We start from the raw sequence: 13,238 nt of genomic DNA, 5'->3' as shown, positions 1-13,238 counted from the left end.
TATGCAAGGGGATATATGATATAGGTGCCGGTGCAATGTCACATATGTTCATGTTAAATTTGAATGGTGAGATGGAATGGGAAACATATGTAGATATTGTCTTGGGTTTACAGTTCAAATCGCTTGAGGTGTTTGCTTGGAAGAAAGAGCGTAGGGAATCGAAGAAAGAATTTTTAGACCTCAATGAAAGTCCGCACATAGAATCCCCCATGTATTGTCATGAATTAAAGAACGATGTGTTTGTGGTGAATCGGAAGGAAGAATTAATTGAGAAAGATGTGGAGGTAGGGGACGAAATACATAAAGATGTGTTCGTGGTGGATTGGAAGGAAGAATTAATTGAGGGAGATGTGCAGGTAGGGGATGAAAAACAAGTTGAGGAGGATGTGGATATAGGTGAGGAGAGGCATCGGAATGTGGAGGATGGGGAGGTAGAGCAGGAAATGTCAGATGATGGTATGGATGTGAATCAATCAGATAATGAGAATATAGTTGAACTTGATGAGAGGCGGTTGATTTTATTCATCAGAGACTTGCTTGACGAAGAAATTTACACTCGCGAGGAGTGTGAGGAAAACATGATATTTAATGGATTAAACTCGAATTTGTTGTATGCTGATTTGGACAATGAAGTGGATGAGTCTGCATCTGATTCTTTCTGATGACGATCATCTAATGGGCAGGTGTCACACCCGGAAATTCACTAATAATTTCCGAACTAATTTGTGCATAAAATCCTCGTCCAAGAATCAGCCGAGGTACACAAACTGACAATTTAATATACAAATCCATCATAATAACATCGTTACATACTACAAAAGAAAAAAAACAGCAGCGGAATTAACGGTCTAGCGATGGCTTCAGCTCCACTCCCACAGGCAGCTCAACTGGGGTATAAGCAACGTCTTCTCCTTCTGGATCCTTTTTCTTCAATTGAGGTTGATTGATTATTGCAAGGTGAGCATATAACATACTCAACAAGCCACACAGCAAATATGCAAGTGCAAAAGGATACCAAAGGATGGCATAATATAGGCTCATTTGCAAAAGCAGCATATAGCAAACATTTAAGAACAGTAAAACAATAGAGTAATTTAATCATCAATTTTAATCAACACTGAACAGCACACCCATGCTGCTCAGGCCCAACCATCCTGAACAACCATACCCGGCTGTACAGATCTAACTCCAAACCAGGAGCTAAGCAAATTATTACCAGTTATAGCATCCATAATTATTGTGAGAGGTGTGAGACTAATCACGAAAAACACTGCTCAACCCGCCCATGACCGCGGGCACGGCTATTCGAATAGTTTTACTCTGGCCAGAGGTGTACCACTGTACCTACAAGACACAGCTCCACGACATGTCACCATGCGCCTCAATACCACCACGGTACCTCGGAAAGGAACTGTGACAGTACCCCTCACACAACACAACTCATCACAGTGCACCAATCCTAGATCATAATCACCCCCTCTATAAATATAACAAGAGGCATGGACTCCCCGCGATCCCCACGGACTTCTCGCCGCTTCTCAGTCTGGTGCCCCGTAATGAACCATGTTATACAAAAGGTAAAGCCATTGTCCACGCTGGCTTGTGGTTGGCACGGTTAATGTCTCACAACAGTAGCTCGTGAACCGGTCCTTAATTGTCATGAGCACGACCTTCAAAACCATGTGCTCACAACCCACCATTGTCAAGTTTTAATTATCAAATAATTATCATAACACGATTAACCATCGTGAGCTACCATTAAACATAATCATAAATAATAATGTAGTATGATTCATCCCATTAATGAACTAATGTTTCTAAGCATGGCTAAGCAATTATATATATATGGCATTTAGCTGAACCAAACCAATATATAAGGTTCAAGCTAATCAGTTTATTACCCGAGGTATAAAGGAATAGGGTAATCAATGCAAATTGGCCATAAACAAAGGAATAGGTTCACACGACCCGGTGACATTCGAAAATAAATGCACAGTTGAAATAAATAGAGAATTTAAATATAGGATCAACATGCTCAAAGGATTGTGTTTGGGATCTATGTGACTTGCCTTGCAATAATCGGTCTTCAATTAATCTTCTTGAACACTTCCGACGCATTCACGAATCTTCGCAACGACAGAAACGACAAGCTAACACGCAAAACGAAGAAAAAGACTAATAAAAACCAAATAAATAGTACATAAAAATAAACAAATATGTAGATCAAGATTTTAGATGAATTTAGAGACTTGAACCACTTAATTCCAACTTCATATGAATTAGTTATGTTTTACAATATTAATTCCAATTAAAGACTATTAAAGAAAAGACTATTCCAATTTAATTAAACAATTTATAAATAATTTATGACTGAGATATAAGACTAAAACATCCTCCGGAAATTATTGGAACGAATTTAGTAGACGATATATAGTAAAAAGAACTAATATGCCAATGAAAAGGGATAACAAGATTTATATTGATTTTGGATGGCTGAGATTAACCTTGACCAGGTCGACCAAGATCGGATGGCTTGAATTGATCCGGCAAGCGGCCTCGCACAGCAGCAGCAGCATGGCTGTAGCAGAGAGCGGCACAACGGCGGCTAGGCGACTAGCGCAGCGGTGACGCTAGGGCAGCAGCTAAGCGCGACACGACGGCGGCTACTCGACAACACAAACTAGAGATTAAAACCTAACCGAGGGAACACGGATAGAAGTCTCACCAAACCAAAACGATCGGAGAGAGAGAGAGACGACGATGACGATCCAGCGGCAACACACGGAGACGACAACAACGCTAGACAAACAACGGATTAGGTTAGATTGGATTAAGACCCTAGGGAAAAACCTACACCGGTGGACGGCAGCACGACAGCGGAAACCGTGAGCACAGGGAGGAAGAGGAGAAGGCGACGATCCTTAACAACACTTACGCGATGACGGACAGCAAAGGAGATGGCCGGTGACGAGTTCCAAAGGGCGGCAAGGTACTGATCGACAACGACAGCGATGTTCCGGTGATCTTCGGCGGCAACAGAGGGGTGGACGGGCTTCTCCTCACAGCTGCGAATCCAAAGGAAGCGACAGCGATCGAAGGCGACGACGGACGATGACGAACGACGCGGCTGGAGACCAAACCGTGGCAACAACCCACTGGTTCACGGTGACGGCAAGCTTCCGGTGGGATTCGGCCTCGGGTAAGGGGTGGACGGGGTGGAGCTTGACCTTGCAGAGCCGAGAGAGGCGACGGCGCAGGTCGTCGATGGCCGAGGCGGCTGCTAGGGGTGGCTGGAGCGGCTGCCGGTGGTGGACAGAGAAGACGAACATGGCGACGGCGCTACAAGCGACGGCGGAGAGAGGAATAGGTGGCGGCTGAAAGAGGAGAGGGAGGGGACTCTATTTATAGCCATGGGAGAGAGAGATCGGGCTTAGAACGCGAGGAATCGCGCCGGGAAAACCTAGGGTTTGGTGGAGAGATAAACTCGAAAAGGAATCCAAATTCGCGTCGAATTCTATGCGTGGTTACAAATTCAGGCTCCCATCGGATGGCCTAATCAGTTAAAGAAAAAGCCAAAATTTGAATTTTCAAGCTTAATTTTGAGATTGCTTTTGAGATATTTTCAATGTAGTTTCTTTTTCAATATTGGGTTTTAAGTCACCAAGAACACATTTATAAAAGTTTCACCTACAAATTCATTTTTATTTCCTAATAAGCCGTTTTGACTTATTAGGAAATAAGCCAAACGATGGGGACCTCAAAGGGATAAAATAGGATTTTTGGGGGAAGAGATAGAGAAGGATAAGGGAAACAAATCCCCTCAACTAATTCAAGAAATGGCTCAGAGAATCGAGCGAAACGGGCGGAGGAATCGGCAGCGGCACACACGGCTCGGCGGCTGCACGGGCTCTGTCCAAGCTTGAAGACGACACTGTAGCAGGGAGGCGAATTAGACTTGACTGGGCATCTTTTTCTCCAGCCCGATTGGAGGGACAAGAAATGGACTTCAGAGGAGGAATAAAGCCAGCTGAAAGGAAGGGAGAATGGGCCGAGAAGGAGAGAGGACATTTCCTGTTTCGGCCCGAAAAGGAAAAGAGGATTCAATTTACTTTTCCAATTAAATTAATCACTGAAATGATCTTTGAATTGTTAAAAATACTTCCAATGCTCAAATAATGTCAAGAACAATCCTGAAAATAATTGGACACTCAAAGTACTTAACAAGGTTATAATCAGACCATTTAATGATTAATTTATTATTTAAATAATTGCTGAACTGCTCTTTGTATTATTAAAATTAAGAATTGAGCTCCGAAAAATCCGAGAAAATTTTAGAGAGTATAATTAACCATGGATAATTTAATAAAATTAAATCCAGCCATGCTTTATATTTAGGAAATTTTATTTCCCACATTTAGCTTCACTTGTAAATTAATGAACATTTCATATAAATTCTAATAATAATTTATTAAATAATTTATAAATCCTAAGACGAAAATCAGGATGTGACAGCAGGATGTCGGAGGAGGAGAGGACCGTGTTTGAGAAAATCATTGGTTGAAATCCAAAAATAACTCAATTCGAGGGCCTTAGCAATGGCAGGCTTGCTGATGCAGACGGTGATCCACAATACGATAGAGCCTTCGATGCAATGGGGGAGGAACCGAGGAAGGGATTGGAGTTTCGATCCATGGATGAGCTAAAAATATGGTTGCAGGGCTACTCTATCTGGGTGCACCGCCCATTCCATGGTAACGAGTTCAATGCATCTGTTAAATACATGGTGGCTTGCCTTGATTGTTATTGTGAATGGCAGATTCGTACAAGAAAGAGGGCGGGTGATAGGTGGAGGATAACTAGTGTAGGCAAACACCACACATGCTCTAATGTGGAAGCATCTGGCAAACATTTGTAGCTAACTTCGAGGTTTATAGGTAATAGATTACAGACATTTGTTAGTGCTGAACCTACATTGTCTCCTGTAGCTATTATAGAGGCAGTTGAGCACATATGGCACTATTGGCCTACGTACGACAAAGCTTGGCATGCTAAGCGAGTTGCTATGAAGGTCATATGGGGAGATTGGGACGAGGCATACCTTCGCTTGCCTATACTACCGAATGCTATCAAAAGTAAGAACCCAAGTATGCATTTCCTTGTTGAATGACAGAACAGTTTCGCCACTAGATTGGTTTGAAGTTGATGCTATCAGGAGGCCCGAATCCGAATCCAAAACATGTAGAACTTTATTTCTTGTCTTCTATGGACCAAACATGATGTGGTGAGGTAGAAGTGGACTTGGAGAAGGTCTTGGTTTGGTCCCCAATCAACTTCTTTAATCATCCATGCATTCCTTGCGCTCGGTCTCTTTTCTTTCGCCCAAGCAAGTACATCTGCAAATGAAAACACACCAAACTCATTATGTAGCAACGTTTGTTTAAATATATAACAAGTAAATCTAATATAGAACATATGCACCTTTGGTTGATTAATACAAACGGAAGTCATGGTTATATCCGAACTAGTTGTGTCCTCATCAACCTCAAGGGGAGAAATCAAGAATGGTGGATGGAGTCCCTAGGCATGTATTTGGTCGTGCTTCATGGATATTTTGGCAGTCAGTGGAGGCATTCAAGCATTTGAGGCCAGTGTTAGCAATTGATGGGACCTTCTTGACCGGTAAATTCAGAGGCGCATTGCTCACAGTAATAGGGATTGACGCATGGTTACACCTTGTTCCTTTGGCGTTTGCCCTGGTAGAGAGCGAGAACACGTACAACTGGGAGTGGTTCATTGACACAGTGAGACAACGTCTGATTGGGCTGAATAGAGAAGTGTGCATAATATCTAATAGGCACACTGGCATATTGAATTCCATCAAGAAGGAGATACCAGGGCACCGACCTATTCACCACAGATGGTGCATGAGGCACTTTTGCGCAAACTATTTAGAAAAAAAAAAAGTTAGGAAGAAGCACTGAAACTAGTTAACTCTTCATCTACCTCAAAGCCTCAAGCTACGGCAATCATATTGGCATATTGCTATCCATCCCTAAAAAGGTGCACAAATCCAAGACTTGCAAAAAGCCTGATCATAATCATATTTTTTTCATGCTGACAGTCAGCTGAAGAGGTGCACAGATCAAGATTTGCAAAAGATGTACTCATCTTCAGAGCTATGGTCAGGCATTTTCCATTCTGGCCGCTACAACATAACACTGAAAAACTCTTTATTCATGATTCATCATCCATAGCTCCAGGTTGTTCCTAACCAGGGAACTCAGGGTTTCTCCTAGCTCGATAAAAGATTAGGCCTGCTATCTAAATTTGAGAAACAAATGCAGATAATAACTTCTTTTTGTCACACATGCACATAAATAATTTGATTTTAATTATATCACTGATGTAGATCAGATAACTGATCCAGTCACTATTGAACATATGCATAATAGCCATTGACAATTTAATATCAGGATGGTTCATAGCTTATTTTAACATGAAAGAGAAACCATTTTTATTTCCATGCTGCACAACGTCATATTTGAAAGAGCAGCAACCATGATTAGTGGCACTGACAGTAAATGGATAATAATATGGATTACTGAAACCCTTTAGGAAAAATAAAACGTACCATTTGATTAAACGTTCAGAATCATAGTCATTGAACAATCACAAATCAAAGCAACTTGTGTTTTCCATTTCCTGATGGGGCAAAAAAAAAAATGATTCCATTTGTTTGTATATGAAAGTTGCTCTTTTCCTGATGTATGAGGCCCTATGCCCACTTATAGTTAAAGCTACTTGTGCAGTAGCATGACATGACAAACCATATAGTGAGCAATGCCATTATAACTGCGAAGAAATACTCAGCTGAGTTAGTGAGCAGGAGTACAGCCCAGCAGCTAAGAAATCATGGGGCATATTCAATATCATCCAATCGAAAATTGCATCAACAGATAGGGTGATGGTGAAGCCAATAGATAGGGTAGAGTAAGAAGGGGGAGGGTTGGGGTGAGGCAGGAGGGGACCTGTACCTGTAGAGGGAGACGGTGGCGTCGAGGAGGGAGGCGGAGGCGGAGGCGACGGATCGACCTCCGTGGCAATCGTGACCGGTGGAGGTGGTGGCGGCCTGGATGGCGGAGATCGAGATCAGTGTACGGGCGGCGTGGAGTCGGTGATTCGGCGGTGACGGGAAGGACTGCGTGGGAGAGGGAGAAGTCCGCGGTGTCCCCGGAGTCCGTCGCGCGGAGACCTCCTTGGTCCCGCGGCAGCGACTACGGCGCCTTGGCGATGATGGGAAGGACCACGCGGGAGAGGGAGAAGGCCACAGCATGACTCCTGCTCCCATGTCGGCGGTCGAGGGCGGCGCGGGTCGCAACGACGGCAGCAAGGAGGCGGCGCCTCGGCGGTGATGGCGCAGCGTGACCTCCTGCTTCCGCGTCGGCGGTCGAGGGCGGCGCGGGTCGCAGCGATGGCAGCGAGGAGGCAGCGCCTCGGCGGTGATAAGAAGGACCACTCGGGAGAGGGAGAATGCCGTGGCGTCCCCTTGGAGTCTATCACGCGTCGACCTCCTGCTCCCGTGTCGGCGGTTGAGGGCTGCACGGGGCGCGGGTCGGATTATTTTTTTTTCGTTGCGGAGGAGGAGCGTGCACTATTTTTTCGCTCTGAACGTGTTGATGTACGTTTCTATATTGGATCACGTGTCTGCGCTGGCTTCACCATCACCACTACGTATTTTTTAAGTAGTAGAGAATAGTGTTTCATTCCTAGCTAGATTAGGTTTTCTCTGGAGGAAGGGAATAGTCAGAATATCATAACCCAACGTAATCAATTTTTCTTTTAACATAGCTGCTTGAGTGAGAGGCCACCAAATCTGTGTTATAAAACCAGCCCCGAAATCACATCGGAAACCAAACCGCGGAAGAAAACGCCATAGGAGATCCAAACACGATGATGACACCGAGGCACGATATTTGGTAACGGAGTTCACCTGTAGCCTACATCTCCGGGGCACTGATTACGGGCGCTCCTCCCCGATCTAGCATATTACAGCGTATCAGAGTTACAACGACTTATGGTCGGTCACCGCCGGCAGCCACTCTCTCTCGCTATGCTAAGTCGCCATACAGTCACAATAGACACGTCTATCTATTTATAAGAGATCCTAGGATAGCGTCCGGGAAAAAAAGTTATATGGCACCGGGTGCCACCTAGCAACTATGGCACCCCTGTTGGATTTAAGACACGTGGCTATACGAATCTCGAAACCATCTCATCTTCATCTTCATCCCCTACCGTGAAATCTATTAATCTACCATACAACGATGAAGTGAGTTATACCTTGTCTCTTCTTGCACGAAGAATTATCAGAACTTTCATTTGCACCAAATTAAATCACCTTACACATGTACGAAGTGAATTATCAGAACTTTCTTTTGCAGATCAACAATAGAGTTCATATTTACACCGTTACTTGATTAATCGGAGATTAAATGACTAGCTTTGAATAGTATATTAAGTTCGGGTGATTAAACTAATTACCTAGCGTTTTGGTCACATGTATTTTCGTAGTTCATTGGAAGTAATGGAGAAACAATCTGTTTTTGATGAATGAGGCCGGCTGGACAGGTAACAGGTTCATGATCTGCGGCGATGGACTACTAGTATCGCCTGTGTTGTAGTTGTAGGACGAGAGCAACGCGTTCCCTCGATTTTGTGCCGGTGGGTTAGATCATTAATTAGATAAGAAGAAGAGATGGATGAGCGGTTCCATGCGGGGTAACTAGGAGAAGCGTTCGAAACCTGATTCTTTGCCGGGTGATTAGAGGAAGGGAAGGTAGAAGATGAAGTTGTTCCAAGATTTGTGCGCGGCCACGTGTCTCGAATCCAACAGGGATGTCATAGTTGCTAGGTGACAAGTTTAACTCATACTTTAGTTCTAATACCTGTTACAACTCTAAATTATAAATTATAACCGACTATACGTGTGTGTATATATATATATATATACTCGATACAGACTACGCCTGAGCCTGAGTCGACTTGCCCTGCGTCCAGCGCCTTCTCAGGCTTGAACCAAACAAAGTAGCAAAAGTATCAGGCTTATTATGCGTTAGTTGAGACCTAAATAAATACTGCTTCAGGTTCAGGTAGTAACCAAACAGACCCCTAATCTCGTCCTAGCTCCAAATTGAACGAGCCACGAGCCGTCCGAGAGGTGTATCGTCGGCGGCGACTTCATCCGTGGGCAGATCGACCTCCACAAGCTTCGCGGCGAGGTCTAGTCTAGACGAGGTCGGCATCAACTTCATCGGTGGCCGTGCTTCCCCCTTCATCCCCTCTGCTTGGACGGGGATCCACCGGCCAGATCCGGCGCATCTTCAGGCCAAGGGTGAGCTCGTCGCCCTCCCCTCTTGGGCCAACGTGGATTCCCGGTGACTGGATCCGATTCATTCAGTAAAATAATTGGAGGAATCCCTCCAAACGGATCCGATTTCTCCCTGCCATGTCGCCCTTGGGTGAGTAATAATAAGCCTGCTTTTATTTAACCTTGCAATCAAATCACACTACGATACACAGCGACTATATCGGATTTCTCAATCCTTCCAAAATGAGTGTTTGTTGTCTCCTTTCTGTGATAAAGATGCAATTTTCCCCCCTAAAATCTCACATATAGCTTCTAAAAAAAAGCAATTTTGTTTCGTAAATTTCGCATGTACCTTCTCAAGAATGCAACAAATTTTGTACAATCTCACGGGTAGAAAAAAAAACTGCTATCTTTAGGCGTTTAATCCGTCCAAATCATGAGTTGTGTGATGCGGATCGTTTTCCAGAAGACTGGTAGTCTGATTCTAATTCTGACTGCCCCAATCTTTGTGCAAAATCGTTGTGTTCTTCGTGTCCGAATTGGATCCGATGTCCCTTTCCAATTTGGGAGACCCTGCTTACCAGAAGGGATTCCTTGTCCGAACTATGGATGAATTTGATTTGTTCGTTCTTATATATGAACTAGTAACAAATACAGTTCGCATGTAGATTATCTTATTTGTATTGAATATAATTCACAATATGCAAATGTTTGCTGCAGCAGGACCTTGTGCAAGCCCCAGCTGGTCCGACCTCCCTATTGATCTCCTCCTAATCATCCTGGAACGACTGGAGCTTCCTCATGCACTTGCCTTCGCCGCAGTCTGCACTACATGGAGTTCCGCCGCCACGGCTGCCGGTGTCCCACGTTCTCGCACTCCATGGATCATGTCTTTGGGGTAACCACGTTGATAAAAGGCTGGACGAAAGGCGCCGCTCGGCGGTGACCTGCAACCTCTACCACCCTGATGATGCAGTCGACAAGATCTATAGTGTCAGTTTTCCAAAGGGCTCCTTTGTTGCGTGCTACGGGGCCTCTCACGGCTGGCTGGTTTTGGCGAATGATCTCTCCAATCTCGTGCTTCACAACCCTGTCACACTGGCCATGATCCCCCTCCCACCGATCACCGATTTCGCTTGCGTGGAGGCGGTCTATGGCAGCGAAGAAGGGAACTTGGAACACTACCTTTTGGAAACAAACAGCAGGTTTGAAGCATATCGGTTAGGGATATGGTTCTACCAAAAGGCAGTGCTGTCTTGCAGTCCATCCAGAGGCGGTGACTACGTCGTGATGATCATCCACAACAACGGCGAGTGGCTTTCTTTCGTCAAGGCAGGACAGAGCAAGTGACAGGTGGCTTCAACTCTAAGCAGGGGAGACAGATATCTCGACTGCGCGTACCACAAAGGGAGGTTCCACACCGTGACATTGCATGGGATGGTGGAGAAGTGGGATCTTGATGGAGCGAGCAATGGACCAACAAGGGAGGTTTTTTATGCCGCAAGGCCCATACGGAGGATTAGGATTAATCCTCACTCGGCATCTAGTGTCGACACCATGGGGTGATCTCCTGCAAGTTCGTGCAATTCTCGCGCATCACTACCCAGATGGTATAGCATTCCAAATCTGCAAAGTTGATCCGGATGGATGCAAGGGGGTGGTGCAGGAGAATGTTTTGATGGATCATGCACTATTCCTTGGATTGAATCACTCCGCATGCTTACCCACCCAGAATTTGCCCGGGATACGACCTCACTGTATATATTTCTCTTCTCCCGTGATAATACATGCATTCGATTGGCTTCTTGGACTACGTGTTTGGGGAGGTGTAAGGACGTACGACCTGGAAACAGGAAAATTCGAGCGTGCAGTTCCCTTTTGTGATGTTAAAGAACAGATCTACGGGTTATTTCCATCTGAGGTCTGGATCACCCAGAATTTGCAATAATTAGAAAACAAGATTGTTATCTGTTTAGAAGCATGTCTATGGACATTATAGTTAGGTACTCACTATCAGTTTTAAGCTTGTATCGATCATTTTTATGGTACCCTACTTCAAGATTCGGAACATTGAGATCGATATTCATGTGTTGATGGCGGTGTACAAATCTGTTTCTGATTGTATTTGTTGTGGCAGTGATGTCAGATTTGTTTTGTGGTGGGAGATTGCTGGTGATTGCTTTTGTGATGGCAGGATGTACTCTTATGGCTGGAATTTTTATAGGTTTGCAAATGCATTCTCTTGTGGGAACTCAAAATGTACTGGCCGCAAACTTCTGGTGCTTGTAGATGAACTGTTGGAGCCCTTCTACTAGTTAGCGCCAATGCGTTTGCAACGGTAGAAAAAAATTTGTCCTACCTTCAGTTTTTTCTTTTTTTTTTTAATGCCGTTGATTTTTTCTGCGTATGTTTGAACATTGGTTTATTTAAAATTTAAGCTATACTTACATAAAATAAATCATAAAAATTAAATAATGGTTATATATATTTTTTTACAAGAAGAATACGCAAACATATACCGAAAAGTCAGTGGCGTCTAACGTAAGGACATAACGGAGGCTGTGATCATACAATATAAATGATGTTAAATATACTGAAGATCAAAACCATGTATTTGATGAAAACAAAACAATGTACACACGGAAATAGGAAACCCTCTAGTTATTAATCATGATTTCATCATTATAAATACATGATGGATCTCGCAGTCCGTGAGAATGCTTAATGGAGACGATATCTTGAGATTGTTATAGGCCATTGATTTTCGGTGTCTAGCACCGAGAGGAGTCTGGATCGATTAGTATGTTCTCAGTTTTCTAGGGTTCGAACCATTTAGCCCCTTTAGAATTTTGGATCCATTGGAGTATACTTGTGAATGGGTTCAATGGATAAATGGACCAGCAAGCTGTGGTATAGCAAATCCTTTTTTTATCAACGGGGCTGGTAATGTTTTTAAACTGTGGGCACCGTCTAAAGTGTTTATATTTTTTACCTTGTATATTATTTTTTTTACTTAGGCGGTTACGCCTAGGTAGTATCAACATGGGAGAGGCTGGTAATAATCATTTTAGTAACTAGGTCAAACTCCACGTGTTGCTGCGAGACTTCAGTATGATAACAATAAGTAAAAATAATATGTAAGATAGCTAAACAACATAAATTTACATAAGCACTAAAATCAATTGATGCGATATCGATATGGCTTAATTAGAGAAGAGAGAAATAACATTAACAAGTGATGATGAACTTACATAGGTACATAAGATATTATCAACAATAATGAAGATATATATTTGTTAACAACCAAATTTGGTAATCCAAGGATCGGAGATGAAGAAGGAATCGGGACGGAGTTCGAGATGGAGATCGTCCCGGAAACAGAGTAAAGATCAACTGGAGTCCGAATCGGCTGCGACCAGGATCGATAGAGTCTGAGTTGGACAGGGTTAACCGACTAAGCCGAATTCGACAATATGACAAGGCGTACGTGGTCGGGTTGGGTTGATGTGCTTCATGAGGATTGCCACGCATGGATATAGAGTCCTGAGAAGGCAATTATATCTTTTAATTAGGATATTTTATGTAATTTCCTTAGAGATTTGCTTGGACAAAAGTCTGCCGCAAAGACTTATGGTATCTTAGAGTTTGTTAGAGATAAGAGTCGTGTCCAATATGGACATATTTTGTAATCTTGGGTATAAATAGACCCCGAGCCCCATGTAATCAAACTAACACATGTTCAATACAATCTCGGCGCATCGCCACCCTTTTTTACTTTCGTTTTGTTTCGACGAGTTCTTGTTTTCGGGTTGAGCTGCATCTGTTCTGATCTTCAACAAGAGGTAAAACTTGTTATGGCGGCTTGTGTTCT

At 43.6% G+C, this 13,238-nt stretch overlaps 1 protein-coding gene and 1 pseudogene across 1 annotated transcript; both read left to right on the top strand.

Annotated features, from left to right (window-relative positions):
- Positions 1-209: 209 nt before the first annotated feature.
- On the top strand, positions 210-662 carry LOC127766330 (uncharacterized). Its single transcript, XM_052291404.1, has one exon. The coding sequence runs from the start codon at positions 210-212 to the stop codon at positions 660-662; it is 453 nt and encodes a 150-aa protein (XP_052147364.1).
- An 8,874-nt stretch (positions 663-9,536) lies between these two features.
- On the top strand, positions 9,537-11,707 carry LOC127765511 (putative F-box protein At4g17565; annotated as a pseudogene).
- The last annotated feature ends 1,531 nt before the right edge of the window (positions 11,708-13,238 follow it).

This window comes from Oryza glaberrima, chromosome 3, assembly GCF_000147395.1.
Source record: "Oryza glaberrima chromosome 3, OglaRS2, whole genome shotgun sequence".
Lineage (NCBI taxonomy): Eukaryota > Viridiplantae > Streptophyta > Magnoliopsida > Poales > Poaceae > Oryza > Oryza glaberrima.
This window is presented reverse-complemented; position numbering and strand designations above follow the sequence as displayed.

Excerpts from the sequence above, each read along its gene's own strand:
- LOC127766330 (XM_052291404.1), top strand. The coding sequence starts at position 210 with ATGTATTGTCATGAATTAAAGAACGATGTGTTTGTGGTGAATCGGAAG.